The sequence below is a fragment of the Stegodyphus dumicola genome, chromosome 7, assembly GCF_044657685.1.
Source record: "Stegodyphus dumicola isolate Sdum_Otavi_A_Nest chromosome 7, ASM4465768v1".
Taxonomy (NCBI): Eukaryota; Metazoa; Arthropoda; class Arachnida; order Araneae; family Eresidae; genus Stegodyphus; species Stegodyphus dumicola.
The window spans coordinates 97,781,045-97,798,492 of NC_140774.1; the positions used below are offsets into that span (position 1 = coordinate 97,781,045).

At 33.8% G+C, this 17,448-nt stretch overlaps 1 protein-coding gene across 1 annotated transcript in view; it reads left to right on the forward strand.

The window, feature by feature from the left end:
* The window catches only part of Sod1 (Superoxide dismutase 1), a 39,681-nt gene extending 22,439 nt beyond the window's left edge, over nucleotides 1–17,242 (forward strand). The window contains exons 4-5 of the mRNA XM_085820622.1: nucleotides 13–130; nucleotides 16,961–17,242. Of these exons, the coding sequence (XP_085676748.1) occupies nucleotides 13–130; nucleotides 16,961–17,068 (226 nt within the window). The 3' untranslated portion in view covers nucleotides 17,069–17,242. The remainder of the gene's footprint in view (nucleotides 1–12; nucleotides 131–16,960) is intronic.
* The last annotated feature ends 206 nt before the right edge of the window (nucleotides 17,243–17,448 follow it).

Consider the following 17,448-nt stretch of genomic DNA (forward strand, 5'->3'; position numbering starts at 1 on the left):
AAAATTTTGAAGGCATGTTGGAGACCTTGGAAATGTTGAGGCTGGTGATGATGGAGTAGCTAAAGTAAATATTCAAGATAAAATCATTTCTCTTTCTGGACCACTTTCAATTATTGGACGATCTGTTGTGGTAAGTGAAAGACTAGATTTAGTAATTATGGTAGATGGTTTTAATAATATTACAAAAATTTTTGTTCATTATTGATTTCTGTATTAAAAATCTGATGTGGTCACCATATGCCTTCCTTGTTACAGCATATTTAATTATATACACATTTTTGCTAAATTTCATTTAAACTTATTTCCTCAAATTTCTTTAGAGATACATTTATCATTCAGTTCTTATTTTGCGGGAGGACAAAAATACTCGCCATGGAAAAATTGCAATCTAAAGTCAATATCGTAAATAACTGGTATGAGGATTGGAAGATAAATTTAAATTCAAGCAAATGTTGTGTCGTTCTTTTCCGACATTGCAAAAAAAGTCTAATTATAAATACTGAAATCAAAATCAAGAATGAAGCTGGCCCGATACCAAGCTCTCACAAATATTTAGGAGTAATTGTAGATAATCGCCTCGCCTTCGCTTATCATGTGAAAGCAATAGCAGATAAAGCAAATGCGTCATTTTGTGCACTCTATAGCCTAATGGGCAGGAAGTCAAATTTATCTCTCAAGATTAAAAGAACACTGTACATAATGTTAATTAGACCAATCATGCTTTATGCCGTTCCAGCTTGGGTGACGGCCAATAAAACTGAATGTGCTAAACTAGATGTACTACAAAATAAAATACTACGCTCAATAGTGAACTCTCTGTGGTATGTGAGGAACTCAGAAATTTAACATGATCTAAATGTGAAAGCTATGCACGAACAGATCTTAATCTCTCATCGTATAATTTCTTTAAAAGTCTAAAAAACTCTTCCTATGCCTGCCTCTCTTCGAAGTTTGTGTGATTATGACCCTGCAATCGAAAGCGTGATAAAAAGACCCCGCACAATTCACCATAACAGGTCTTGGTAATTGTAAATATGTAAATAGTCTATGTGTAAAGATTTTGTGTGAATACTGCTGTAAATATTACTTCTACACGCTTTACTCTTCTGGCAAAGCCAGTAATGGACTTTGCACCTGCAGAGGGCAGAGAACTGTGTTTTTAAAAAATGATTTACTTTTTTCACTTATTATGCTATTTATTCAAGAAATTATCGTGCTAATTTATTTTGTTCAAAACCAAGGTGTGTAGTCTAAATAGACACGCCTACTTGAGTGTATTCGCAAATCAAAATTCGAAGTTTCGTCATGTGACTCGAAAATAAGTGTCACTGCAAATTAAACTAATTTTAATTGAAGTTTGTATGTTTGTCCGTAAAAAAGACGTAAAAACTTTTAATGTTTTGGTGTATGTTAAGGACATTAACTGCTTATATGATCACAAACTTAACTTGTTTTCTTACATCTCGTGACTAGTGCTCTCAATTGCCGGATGCTTCTCCATTTAAACTCCTATATAAATTTTAGCAGAAACTGAATACGACCATTTGAGTTTTGATAGCTTGTAAATTTAAGAAAAGAAATTATTTGCTTCACAACCAGATAATGCCAGACCGTGGTACTGAAAGTTTTCTATGCCTCCAGGTGATAGGTGTACCCAAAGTACATCTTATTTTTGCTACTACTGTGATTGGCCTATGGCATACATGATCTATTGGTAATAACTCCCTGTAGTTGATCCAAATGCAAGAGAAGGCAAAGGACAAAAATACATAAAAACGTGTTCATTAAAAATTGAAAAATATTTTTTTAAAAAAAATAGGCCAAATACAATTAAAGCACTTAGAAAACAATTTTTACAATTAGTTTTGACGCAGAAAAGGAGCTATTTCGGTACACAAAACGGAAAGTTTACTCTAGGTCCCACTCGGCAAAAGACACTGAAGATGCAGAAGACTTAATTCACTATTCTAATTTTCAAAAGTGAACAAATCAGCTCTTTTGGAAAAAGTTGTGCTTAAACATCTTTTAAATTGTTAATAATTCTACAACTATTGCATGCATATTAACTAAAGACTTAAAAACCTTAACCAGAACATAACATATTTCAATCACTTTTAAAGCAAAAAGTGCGTAATTTACCAAGATATATGATTAAAAAAATTTGAGCTCACCGAGCTGAGTAACAGAGTTGGTTGTATATATATATATATATATATGTATGTGTATGTATATACTTTTGCTGTGGCTAATTTCATCCAAAAAGGGAGGTACACAACTACATGTTATAGCAGTCCCATATATATAATTTCAACATTCTAAGGCTACTTGTTTTTGAGTTATGCGAGATACCTAGGTATGTACAGATGTCACAAAAAATCACTTCTGAATACATTTTTAAATCCATTTTGGGAAAGAGACCTTTTCTGTGTGTACATGCAAAAACATTGTTTAGATGGATTTGAAAGCTGTAAAAAATGGATATTTTTGTTGAAATAAGGTATCCAACATTTTCTGAAATTACAGTACTTCCTTTACTTCATGCAAGGAAAAAGAAAGTAGATATTACAGCTATTTTCTCATATTTTATTTTGTCTCAATAAAATTAAAACATGTAGTAAATAATCTTATTTCTCATTAGAATTTAGGAAAGGTTAATTTCTGTGTTGAAATATAACTTTAAATGGATATTTCATGAAACCTCAGCTCTATAGTAACAGTTTATAAATAAAAATTGAAGCGCATCTAGCAACATATTGTAGGTTTGGACTGATAGAACTTCTGGTCTTTATCAGCAAAATACTCTACCAGTTGTGGTTTGAGGTCATCGCTAATACTGAAATTTTTACCATATAGGATGTTTTGTAAACTTTGGAATAAATGATCTGACAGTGTAGGTCAGACTATATGGGGGATGCAGAGTTGCCAACTCTCCCTATTTAGGCGGAAACTCCTGATTTTCGACCGCTGTCCCACCAACCCGATTTACAATATATTTCTCCTGACTTTTTCTTATTCTTAAAGTTTCTTATGATTTTTATGGAACTTGGCTTAATACTTTGTTATATGAACAAAAAAAAAAAAGTGATGTCTGAAAGCAATTGAATTTTCTCTAGATTATATCTAAAACAAAACTTTGCAAATCAGATAACTTCTGCTTTGAGCGAGAGCATATGCGTATCCAGAAACGTCGTTCTCCAGTTCTCCAATAGGCATCGAGCTTCACTGCGTGTCATCTGGCATATATTAGCCAATGAGGACAAAGCAAGCTTTTATTTGGATGTTCTTTAGTTATTTCATTCATTTTGTCCTGAGTTGTGCGAGTATACGTGCCTTCAAGAAAAAGTTTTAGAAATTATCATCTTTTGTTATGTCTGCGAGAAAGGTGAAATACTCATGTACGTTTCAAAAATTGTACACATCTGACTTTCCTTCCATTATTTCCTCAAGGAAATGTAATAAATTTGCGATGTGTAATGCCTGTCGTTGCGATTTTTCGATTTCGCGTGGCGGAAGGGCGATGTTCTCAAACATGTGCGTACACAAAAACGCAAGGACAACATGAGTTGCTTTGAAAAAAATGAAAAAATAAATTTTTCTTCAGAAACAAAGGATCAAAAAATTATTAATAGAGAATGTCTGTTCTCTGCCTTTTTACTGGAACACAACCTGCCACTGAATGCATCGGATCACGCTGCAGCTTTATTTAGAAAAATGTTTCTCGAAAGTGAAATCTCTAAGAAATACTCAAGTGCAAGAACCAAAACAGGTGCAATTGTTAAAGAAATGGGTTTAAAAAATAAATCTTCAGTTATTGATTGCATTAAAACAGCTCTGTTCTGCCTCTCTACGGATGGAAGCAATAATACCGAAAACTGTATACATGATCTATTGGTAATAACCCCCTGTAGTTAATCCAAATGCAATCACTTCCAATGTTTATTAAAATATTGATATGCTACATTAAGGGAATTTCTTTCAATTCATGTGGAACCAAAATATCAATCTTATAAGATTTTCATTTGTTATGTTTAATGCATTTAATCTTTTTGCAATCTATTGCAAAGTAATATGACAATTATGGCTTAATTTTGTCCTCATCAATATGTTGGTCATCTTGTGAAAAACCTCCAGAACAAAATTTTTTAAACCGATTCTGGCACAAGCAGTCAACACGATAAACTTCATGTATCTCTTTGTGAGCCTGAGCTGCTTTCTTGTCTTTCTGAAAATAAAAAAGTAAAATATGTCAAATTTTTATTTTTGAACTCCATGTTAAAACCGAGCATAAACTAGCATTTTTTAACAAAAATACACAAAGTTTTTTCCTATAGCAATCTGAAAGTGCCAGCTGCCAAATCTCGAAAAAAATTATTAAGATTGATTGAAAAATTAAAAAAAATTACTATCTCTTTGTGCAAACTAAAATTTTCTTGCCAACCTAGTAGTTAAATGTGCTCATTTGCAAGCTACTACATTTCTGAAGTTATTTCAGTAAAAGGATTTGCAGATATGACTTGTTGCACGAAGACATTCCATAGGGAACATGAATGTAAAAATAATTTTATACCATGGTGTAAAACTAAATATTTTCCTCTGGCATAAAGTTAAGGAACTCATGACTTTTTTTTTGGGGGGGGGGGTAAATTTAAATAAAGAAATGTCTTGTATTTGTTTTAAGAAATTCAGATAGTTAAATTTTTATATTATATTGCATTTATAACACATTTGTTAATGACAAGCATTGAAGAAATTGAGTTGTTCTTAAGGTCATGCATTAAATATATATATATATAACAATTTATAATCATTACAATTTTTATCATTTTTGCTTTAGTCAATTTGAAAAGATAGCATATTTGAATGCAAATAGTATTGGTCTTATGCAGTATGGTAGATGTGTTAAAGGGAATTTCAGAATTCATGCTATAAAATTGATACAATTGAATATACAGATGCTCTCCACCTTACAAATGAGTTACATTCCAGAAGACTGTTTGTGTTCTTGATTTGTTCATAAAATGTTAATAGGTTCATTACACGTAATCTTCTTCTAATGATGCTTGTGAGATAAGACTTTTAAATATTGAGTTATTCCTAAAGTCATCTTTTTATATGACATAACAGATTACTTTTAGCAGTAAATAAATTTACATAAGTACACTGCGCAAAAAAAGGGGGGCAGTTCTATATCTCCTGTTCTGCTGGATGATTGACGAAATTAAAATTGCATTTTTCATGTCTCGAAAGCATAACTTAGTCTATATATTAGATTTATATATAGCACTGTTCTAACTTGGGCAATCTGACTTTTTCTGAAATAACATACCAATTTTTTTACATATTTTGATTCTACGACTCAAATTATGCCTAATTATTAAATTTTGTAAAATTTGGGGAGAAATTCGCAGAGTTATCTTGCCACATTTTTTTTTTTTCATGTTGCGCCAAGAATAATTCATTTGGCGAACTTAATGTATGGCAACCCATTTTCTTTTCCCTTCCATTGTGAAGGACCAGGAAAAATGTGTTATCGTTCCTACCTTTTTATATTCTGCATGAGTGGAAAAAAAAGTCACAGCGTTCTCCTTTCAAATAATTTTTAACAAAGTGCCTAAGCCAAATTTGATGTTATTATCACTTTCAGCAAATGCGCCAAATTTCAAAACATGGTAATTCACATGCATCTTCGAAAATTTTGAATAAAAAATTTTAATTTTTTGCATGTATGCTTAGAAATACATCTACTTTAACCTCTTCATCGGCCGTAACACGCTTTAAGCGTTCTTCTACATTTTAAAGCTTTTAAACGTTTAAAACGCTTTCTAAATGTGTACTTGTTTGAGTTTTTATTTTTGTTTGTTCTAATACCTCCTAGAAAGCAGCACTAATCGGGCATTCTATTTCTAATTGAATTTGCCCCAGGTTTTTTATGAATATTCGTGCCATTTTGCATATGATACAAGACAGTGAGAGATGGCTTCAATGTCTACTCAGCAGAAAAAGAGAAAAAATGAGGTTGTGAATTGGAAAGACAAGACGGATATACGTTTGATGAGTACAGGCCATAATAACTCGATGATTGATGTTGGAACACGGAAAAGAACTGTAAAAAAAACAATAATTGTAAGAGATTACAACAACAAAATGGGAGGAGTGGACCGCCAGGATAGGATGTTATCAAATTATCCTAAAATAGAAAAAAAGAGAAGTTGTGTGCATATGTAGTTGAAATACGAAATAAGATTTTGGCTTCCTCTAGTTACTAGATAACCCAGAACTAGACAAACAATACTTCTGTTTCGGTGCTTTCAGGCAAAACTCTTGCATGTGGTATATGTTACTTTCGATTAAGGCTGCTTGTACTAGTGGAACTCTGCTTCCAAGAAATGTGCTAAAGTCAGCTGTTCCACCTGATGTAAGTAGAATGACCAGCTTTGAGTGAATTCGAGCTGGTTGACATAACCCTAAGAAATGGAAAATTGTAATTCTTAGGCTTACGTCAGCCATTTCAAAATCCCATTCAAAATTGGTCACTGTGCTTAAGTTAGGTAAAGAAGTTAGCATATGTTTCTCAGCAGTGAAATTTCACTAGTGTAAATGGGCCTTTAGTTTTATGCGAGTCATCGAACAAAAATTTAGCAGTTCGTTTATAACATTTCCCAAGTGAATAAACCAAAAGAAAAAAAAAAAAAAAAGGCTGGGCTTGTTAACGTTTAGTTATTGTACATATATTTTAAAAAATAAATGATCCATTTCAGAACACCAAGTGCATCATTTAGTTCCTTCCTATGCGCTAGACACCTAAACTTTTACAATAATACTTGTACCCATTGATTTAGGTATTGCAGCTGGTAACGAGTTATCTCATAGCTGGCAAATAAACTAAGTTTACCAAATACAAGTATTCTTGTAGATATCAGTGAATGTGTTAAAATGTGTAAAATAGTAGTGCTATAAATGAAAATTTAATTTCAAGCGCCATGTATTTCTGGATCATAAAAAAAGAGCCTCCAAAATCTAAACATATCACTCGCTAGTGTATTTAAAATCTTCACATTCATTATCTAAGGTAAATAGTTCCTCAAGTATATTCTTATTTTTATTGTTAAGAAGTTTATCATATGGATCCCATTCTGTACCTAACAAGTCGTCATAATAAAGTCATATTCCATAACAAACTGTCCTCAGTGCCATCCCATAACATTAGAAATCCTAGGATTTGATCACCATTTTCATTTTTTTCCATGTGATTTGATCACAAAATCGCACAACATGTCAAGTAATGAAGCCTGCTTAGCTCCACCTTTTGTATATGACTTTTCGCCACTCCTCATCCAATGAGTCCATTGTTTGTGCATATGATCTGTGAACAGCTTATTCAGAGAGACATCTAAAGGTTGTAGCATCTAGATGGTGAATTGCTGAAAGAAATCATATTTACCACCCTTCCTGTAATATTAGCAGGAGACTAATGCTAAGCATGTAGAATGGAACTGCCGCAAAACAAACTTAAACGGTGAACATCTCTTGGAATTTTTAAATAACTATCCTGTGTACTTCTTTGCCCCCAGAGGAATTCACATACCTGCCTCACAATCCTGCTAGAGGAGACATTCTAGATTTGATGATCACTTCAGCCTCTATTCCAGTTTATATGGATGTCATCAACGATTTAAGCTCGGATCATTTACCTGTAATGGCCACATTAGGCATATTTAAGAATTAATCAAAGCAAGAGAAAAAGATCAGACTGGAAATTATTTAACAGTATTCTAAGCAATAGCCCCTTTCCCCGCTCTGCGCTCAGAACCACTCAAGATATAGAACTTGCCGTACATCATTTCACTTGTAGCATTTGGCTACAAGTGAAATGATGCAATCAATTCGGCTACCAAAAAAGTCTCTAAAAATCAAGTTTCGGGGAAACTTGCCCCATATATCAAAGGGGAGATCAGAGAAAGAAATAGATTACGCAAGATATGGAACAGAACCTGGAATCCTAGTACCAAAACGGAGATAAACAGATTAAATAGGGAAATCAAGCAACAAATCCAACAACTCAGAAATGATCTGTGGGATGAAAAAATTATGAATTTCAATGAACCAGATAATGCTTTCTGGGCATTCGTGCGTAATTTAAAAGGAAAACCAGTTGTAAACAAGCCCCTTCATGCTATTAACTCAATAGCTCTCACGAATAAAGAAAAGGCAAATGTACTAGCAGAGCACTTCAAAAATCAATTCAAACCCAGTGATGGCCCATGTGATCTGGATTTTGCTTATGATGTCAGATATTGTATAAACAAATGGCTAACCTCACCAGAAGACTTTGGCAATAATTTAGAGCTCACTTCCCCGAGAGAAATACAGGATATCATAAGAAAACTTAAAAACAGAAAAGCTCATGGTTATGATGCAATAACAAATGTAGCAATTAAAAATCTTCTGATTAATTATATAGTCAGATATACCAGCATTCTTAATGCTTGTTTATGCAACAAATATTTCCGATGGCCAGGAAAAGGGCTAAGGTGATTGTCTTACCAAAAGCTGGTAAAGATACCTCAAGACCTGAAGCGTTCAGACCCATCAGCCTGCTTCCAGTCTGAGGAAAAATATATGAAAGGATAATTTATCACAGAATGAAACCGTATTTAGAAAAACTACCAGAGGAGCAGTTCGGCTTCCGCAAAGCAATATCTGCAATAATAAGCAACTTATCTACCACAAAGCAACTGGTCAGATTGGCGGAGCCCTACGCAATAAACTTAACATGGTCTTACTCATGCTAGACGTGGCCAAAGCCTTTGACCACGTCTGCCATTGATGGTCTTATTTTCAAGCTTAGATCACTCAGCTTCTCAAAAGAAATTGTATGTCTCATACATTCTTTCCTCAAAGGCAGGAGTTTTCATGTAGCTATAGAAAATGAAATCTCAGACGTAAAGAACATTCATGCTGGCATCCTGCAAGGGTCAATTTTAGGGCCTGTACTTTATCTATTCTTTGTAACTGACTTCCCAAAGATGGGTTTAAACTGCAGTTACTTTTTGGGCTGTTACGCTGATGACACGGCTGTGGCCGTTAAATCCATGTGCCCAGACCTTGCAATCAAGAAGATGCAGCAACTAATGCCTCAAATCGAATTCTGGTGCACAAAATGGCGCATCTTTATTAATGCCGATAAATCGAAACAACTTATAATCAGGAAAAAAACGCACAGCTGCCCAGGTCACAGAGAAACTCGCCCTTTTCAACGTGGAAATCCCCAGGGTCTGCAAAGCAAACTATCTTGGAGTAATCATCAGCGACAAATTTTCATGGAAAGACCACTTAATTCATGTGAGAGGTAAACCTCTTGGTGTTATCCAATGTCTAAATCCTATCTTAAATGAATATTCTAAATTAGATCTACTCTGGAAAAGACATCTATATGTCTCAGTTATATGACCTATCTTCACATATGCGTGCCCTTCTTAGGCGACAGTCAAATCGAAGCAGTTCAAAATTTTCCTGTTCCCAGCTTTCTTAGGGTTAGCTGGATACTACAGACAATATATACCTATGTTTTCTGCTATAGCCGCACCTTTGACAAATTTGTTAAAAGGGAATTCCAGCCAGGAGATTCAGTATTAGTATTAGCAGTGAACCGACCCCATAAACTTGCTCCTCAGTGGAAAGGGCCGGGAAAAATAGAGAAAAGATTATCAGAAACAAACTATGTGGTTAGTTTTGAAGGGAATCAGGAAGGGAATAAAGTGTATCACATCAATATATTAAAACCTTATCATAAGAGAAGAGGTAGTTGAACCCTCGGAATTAGAGGAGGATTTTCCTTATATGTTAACCAACCCCAATGCGTTTGATTTTAATGAAATAATAACAAAAGATAATCTTAAAGACTTAGTGATGAACAAATCCTGCAGTTGGGAAAGTTGTTGGTAAAGTTTTCTGCTATATTTCCGAATATTCCAGGGAAAACAAATTTAGTCAAACATGATATCGAACTAATCAGTGACAAACGCGTACAGCATAAGACTTATAGAATGACAAATCGACAGAACGAAATTCTTAAAGTCGAAATTGAGAAAATGTTAAAATACAAGATTATTGAACCAGGACCCTCTGAGTATACTTCACCCATGATCCTTGTTGAAGCACCAGGTAGGGATCCTAGGCCGTGTATTGATTACAGAAAGTTAAACGAAATAACGCGTACTGAGTTCTATCCGATCCCCAATATAGAGCAACGTGTTGAAACTGTTGCAGCAGCCAAATTTATCACCTTGATAGACTTAACTAAAGGTTACTGGCAAATTCCACTGACCCCTAAGGCGCAGAAAATTGGTGCATTTGCTACAAATTTTGGTGTACATAGGCCTTTGCGCATGCCATTTGGACTTAAAAATGCTCCTTATTATTTCAGTAAAATGATGAGCGAAATATTGTGCAGATGTGAGAAATAAGCTACCCCTTATTTAGATGATATTGCTATTTTTTCTGAAATGTGGAAGAACATTTACAACATTTACATGAAATTTGACGCAAAATAAACTGTTACATACATTTACAAATGCTCATTACCTTGTTTCTAACAAAACCTTACATAAGGATTGAAACGGTCTTAGAACATATTCACAGACTAAACTCAAACTTCTTTGAAAAAGCAGTCAAGTGCCCCCACTTAGAGAAACTAAAGGTATTTGACTACATCATACTACCAGAGGGCACATCTTGCATGAGACGCAAACTTCCCTACTCAATGTAAGATAGTACTGTAAATAATTGTAAATAGTGTATATAAACTCCGTATTTATCCTTCTTATATCATTATTTAGTATTTATCTTATATGTAACCTGTATTCAATTATAATATTGTATTCTGTATAAATAAAATGTCTTTTGAGATCTTGCGGGTTTTCCTGCAATTTCGTCGTTTCAAGTCTTTTATTCACTGTACAACCGTACAAATTCATGACTCAACTGCCCAGCACTGCTTCGTCTTGTTGCGTGTTTTATTGTCTTGCCTTCTTGGGCTTGCGGCCTCTTGTTGCCTCTCTTCTTCTTTACCTCAATGCCTCAGTTTACCACGTCGGAATATTTAAAGTCATGTAATTTGACAGCTTAAATTCAGCTTATTTCATTATTTTGATTATTAAGTATTGCCAATGTGCTTATGAACTGAAATTCATTTTGGTGCATTCTTTTAAATGGGGCCTATTTATTCGCTTTAACATGCAGACACAGCAGATTGATAATTTGTCACTTTTCTCTCTTAATTCAGTCTAATAAATGAAAATCATTATCGAGAAAATGTCATGTAATTCTGATTGTATAAAAGCTGTACCAGGGTTCGTAGCGATCCTTGCAAGTGCTTATTAAGTCATTATATTTGAAAATAAAGTATAAAAGCCCTTATAGGTGCTTATTTTTTCTCTAAAGGTTTTTTTTTTTTTTTTTTTTTTTTTTTTTTTTTTTTTTTTTAATGAACATACATTTTTTCTCCATACCAAAACTGAAACTAAATAAACAACTTTTCTTACTTATGGAACGAAAGATGGGGAATCATAATCCCAGAAATAGCTTTCCGCCCCTTTCTCTGCATTAACATAACGTGCATGTTGCTCTATTGGTCAAAGAATTGCGAAAGCGGTAGAAAATTCCGGTACATTCCATATTCTTTTGCTCCCACTCAGCAGTACTACACACGTTTCAATTTCTATCAAGATTTTAATAATTTACATTCTTGTTCCACATGGTGAGTTCATATTCACTTTTATTATGATCGGTATGCTTATATCTTTATATATATAAGCGGCTAAAGTGTGTGTCGCCAATAGTTTATTGCTGCCACTCGGAAATTAACGTTTCCGCAATTTTTCGGCCAATTAAAGTCGTACGAAGATGAGAATGGTATCGATGGATTCGGAGAATTTTTTAGAATCCGAGGATACGCGTCTCGAATTTCAACTCGCCGCTGTTCCATAGATATTCGAGAGAAAAAGAATTTGGCACATAGCCAAATCCCTGTAATAGGGAAAACCCAAGAAAGAAAGTGGAAAACGTAGGGGAATATTAGTTTTTAATTAATATCTTGGCTAAATAAAGTCCCAAGAAGACGTGAATGGTCAAAATGGTGTGCCATGGACCTGCGGAATCCAACGGTGTACTTCGCTAAGCCCAGGAGCGAGCCGTTTCGGAGGAGATTGTTACTTCACCCCATATATATATATATATATATATGCGGCTTAAGTATCTGTTTGTCGCCGATAGTTTATTGGTTGCTTGCGTAACTGTAGGAGCCAGTGGGGTGAAGTTGCCACGGCACAGGTTTGCCGTTTCAATTGAGACGTAGACAATTTCCTCTAAAACTTGCCTTTGCTATGACCATCCATAGGTCTCAGGGCTAAACGCTAAAGCGTGTTGGCATTTTTTTACCTGAGCCTGAACATGGTCAACTTTATGTTGCCTGTTCAAGAGTTCATGAAAGAACGGACGTAAAATTGAAAATAATGAATGGTCTTCTGCAAGGGCAAGCTTAAAAATGATGGAAAGATCTACACAAGACATGTTGTGTACAAAGAGATCTTTGACATGTGATTTCATTATTTAAATCACCTTTATTGATTGAGCTAGTGGTGGACTCTTTAGAAATGTACCGCTGTTCTTCTTTCTGTGGTTTCCTTCATTGCACTCTACATTAACGAAGTAGAAGGGGGAAACCCCGTGAGGCGGTAAGCAAAGGAGCATCCTCGCTGCCTGCCCTGGGTAATTCAGTTTAAATTAGCAGACACCTTTGCACAAATCATTTTAATTACAATTTATAATATCTAGAACAGCGGTCATTTCGTATGACCGCCGGGCGTTCTAGTTATGAACATATGTATGAATATTTATATTATTATATTTGCAGTAACTGCTGAAATATAGATAAATTTCAAAAATGGATAAGTGTGTTTTAACGCAAATTAGTTTTCAAAGGAATAATATTCGGAATGGCATAAATAAAATGACAGTAATCAAATGGTCAAAAAAATTTTTTTTTTTTTTTTTTTTTTTTTTTTTTTCCGAATGCATTATACATTATGGAAGTTGGGGGTTCTCCCCTTTCTCCGCAAAATCTCGAATATTGAAACTGTTACAGTTCACAACAAAGAAAGCAACAGATTTTTTTTTTATGGTCACTTTCCCATCTGTATCGAATAGGACTAAAAGTTCTGCGGTGTACCAACCCAAGCGAAGAATGATTCTATTCCGGAAATCTAACGCAGTCTATTCAAAATTAGAATGACAAACATCCAGATAGGTAAATCTCTTTATTAATAAATATGAGCGAGGAAGCCGCGCGACGTGTCCTGCTCAATGATAAATATGCCGCATGGGTGCATGACAGTGAAAACCAGACAAAGCAAAGGTGCGTTTTCCTTTATTTAGTTGTTTATTCTCCGAATACCTACAGCTGTTGATTCCGATTGCGTAATATCACGTGCGGAAGAATTAAGGTGCACGTATTGTGCAATAACGTTTGCGATATTTCACAGAGATAAGAGTCTTACTCTGCTTGCTAAGCAGATTAATTTTCAGTTCCATTGGACTATTTTTTATATGATGCACATATCGAAATGTCAAGAGCATTATTTAGCTGAAAAATCTAAAGAATGGCTACAACCTACCCCCTTTTCCACTTTAACCAGTTATGCTCGACTATCTGAAATTTTCAAATATTCGGAAATTTCTGAGTATGCCGGTTATTTAAGCTTTTACTGTTAAAGGATGATTGCATGAAGAAATTTCCCATCTTCTGATTTTAGAAAATCTCCTTTTTTTACTTATTTTTACTTAAATTACTTTGCCTGCAATATCTGTTAAAGGAAAACTGTTATACAATGAAAATTTAGAACATGTTCAGAATTTTGATTTAAGTTATTTAAATATTAATAAGATTGGAAAAGTAATTTGTATTTATTTTAGGTGCCAAACGAATATAATAAATATGGTTTATTTTTATTTATTTTCTCTATTTTGAACTGAAATTTCGTCATTAAATCTTGTAATATGAGTTAGTTCTGCGTAATTTTTTTTTTTCTCTCATAAACTAATTCTGTGAATTGAACTGTTATTTAAAATTTAAAAAAAAAGAATGTAATTGTTTTCCATGGTTGAGTAATGCTCATTCTCTCTTAATTAATACTAGATTTCTCATATTTTAAATTACAAGTCTAATTTTTCTTTTAAGATCATGCAGTTGTGTATAATGTAATTAGACAGGTGCTTATTTTTACTTCCTTGTACGAAGTAAAAAGGAAGTATTGTAATCGTGAAAAGTTTCAGGCAGCATATTTCAACGAAAATATCCATTTTGACCGCTATCGAATGCAATTTAAAGATGTTTTTGTGCGATATCTGTACGTAAGGACAGAATAAGACTCGTTTCCTCCAAAAAAATTATAAAACTACTTTAAAATTGATTCTGAAGAGAATTTTTCGTGGCATCTGTACGTACGTATCTCGCATAACTCAAAGGGCTCACCAGCGGCCGAGCGGTAAAGTCGCTGAACACTGGTAGTTCGGTCCGAGGTTCGAATCCCGCGAAAGGGCTGGCTGCATGGGGGTTTTCGTGGTTTTCCCCATGTGTAACGTGTATACGAGCCAGTTTCCCTTAGAAAGTCCTCCACAAAGGCATCCCTCCTCTTAGGCAGATAGCCCTTGAGGCTTTGCCATAAACACACACACACATGCATAACTCAAAAACGAGTAGCCTCAGAATGTTGAAGTATTGTATATAGGACTGCTATAACATGTAGATGTGCACCTCATATTTTGGTTGCAATCGGCCGCACCAAACGTATACAAATATATTTATATATATATCCACTCTGTTACCCGGCTCGGTGATCTCAGTTTCTTTACTCTTATTATATGTTTGTAAATTGTACATTTTTTGCTTTAAAAATGGTTGAATTATGGTGTTTTTATCATCCGGTTAAGGTTTTTATGCCTTTAGTAAATCTGTATGCAATATTTTTAGAATTATCAACAATTTTAAAGTTGTTTAAGTGCCGCTAAGCCTAGTAATTTTTTTTATGGCGGCCATTGCTTGTTTACATTTGAAACAGCAGAATAGTGGATTTGTTGCCCATCTAGAGAAACTTAGCTTTGCAACAACAGAAATAACGCCTTCATTTATTATTGCGAATTAAATCATGCTTAATCCTTTCTGGAATTTTTTTGAGGAAATAAATGTTTAAGATTTACTTCGTAATTTTTAATATAGATATTTTGAATTTTTATGTATTTTTGCCTTCTTGCGAAGTGAGAACTGAATTAATTGAATGAGAAATACTCAATCGTCTGTGAAAAACCTTCTTTTTTGTTTTGTTTGCTTAATTTCTCTTATACATCATTCTAGCTTTATTATAGTATTTGAATAGATATAATGTGAATATAATGTGGCAACGATTAGATATTTCTATTCTTTAAATCATAAATTTTGTGCATTATGAGTTATAATATGAACGAAATATAATACTGTTAAGTGAATCTAACGCCAGAGTGTCGCTATGGTAAACAAATACTAGAGTGAATTTTAAAGAATGCATTTATTCTATTGTGGTTTATGCGCTGTCGGCAAAGTAGATTTAATTCAATCCAATAAGTTTAAATGAAATGCAAGAAAAGATGCGTATAATTTAATATTCCATACAAGGAAGTCATGTGGTGTTACACATCAGATTTTTTTAACTAAAATGTGGCTACGAACCCTGTGTACTGATTAGGCCGCAAAGATTTTTGGGATTAAAAAAGAGGTTTATAAAAATTTTAAATATTAAACAATAAATTCTAGTTTGAAGACTAGATATTGAGTAATAAAAGTCAAATCTAAATAATAAAATGTAAGGTTTCCCTTAAATTCTGATTTCTAGAAAACTTCTGGATTGTTTCATTTACAGTCAAAAGTCTCTAATCTGGACGTCCATAATCCGGACCTCAAAGCTACAAACTTTCTGTGCCTGCGTTGACGCAGAATGCATTGACGCATGCGCATAATACCTTTACGCATGCGCGTTTAATGTATAACGGACTGTATAAGCTAAGCTAAAATTATCTAATTACCTATTTCAGTTAATGTTGCAACTTGCGTTGTTCCTTAATCTTTGACTTGGATTCGGCTTATTATTTTTTGCAGACAGTTAGAGCAATTTTATAAAAGTAAGCTTGAACTTTCGATTATGTCAAAAAGAATTTCCGATTCTGGAGCTGCCAAAGGATTTACAAAGCGAAAGCATGTTTCGATGTCCATCAAACAAAAAGTGGAATTGCTGCAAAAAATAAATAAATGCATATCCTTTGTTTCTCTAACTTTATCCTTTGTTTCTCTTCCGAAATCTGTTTATCAATTTCACGCTGCTCTGCGGGGGGGACGTTGCGGTGCGTAGTGAACTGGAAGTTGATCTGTGAGCATTATCCTTATCTTCAGGGCAGATGTTTTTATTTTGCTTATAATTCCTTACTAAATGTAGTATTTAATCTCGATGTACTTCGTCTCTGATATGATTTAAATCAAATTCCTCGTCATTATAAATATCACGAATACACATCAAATAGTTTTCTGGTTGCAATTTTCTGATTTCGACTATGCGTAATGTATGCTTTACGTATGTGCACATTGAAAGAAATGTTTAATAAAGTAAATAAATAAATATTATGCTTTTCTTTTGTAAATTTCGATACCCTTTATTTCTTAATTTACGGTTTCATATTTTTAATTTTATAATTTCTGCATGCCATCTTACCAGATTTAAACTGATGATCTATAATCCGAAAAAACCGATAGTATGGAATCGCCGAAGTCCTGATGGGTCCGGATTAGAGACTTTTGACTGTATTAAATATTTAGAAATTTAATAGGCAATTGTTTATGTTAAAGTAAATATTTATGTTCATGATGTATTTCTTGTAGGTACATGCAGACCCTGATGATTTAGGCAAAGGTGGTCATGAGCTTAGTAAAACAACTGGTAATGCAGGAGGAAGGCTGGCTTGTGGAGTAATTGGCATTACTAATTAATCCTGGTTAATTTTGACCATGTCATTCCTTTTGTTGATAATTAAATTTATACCATTATTTTTACATATTCTTTATATTTTCATAGGTGAAAATTAATAAGTGTTATGTTTTCAAAGATCGCATTGAATGGTTGTGAAAATTTATTGTAAAGGATAATAAAGAACATATTCTCAATTCCTTTGTCTCATCTTAAAAAGCTTTGAGTTGTTTCTCTTTTCGTTTTTAGTGCGTAAGTTTCTTATTTTAAAATATTTAGTTATTGTGATTTGTATGTTTAATGTCCTGTCTCCGAATTCCTAGCTAAAATGCAAATTAGTTGGTTGTGTATATAAGCTGAGGTGTTTAGATGTTGAGGGAGAGTTTTCTGGCATGTGTGGTAA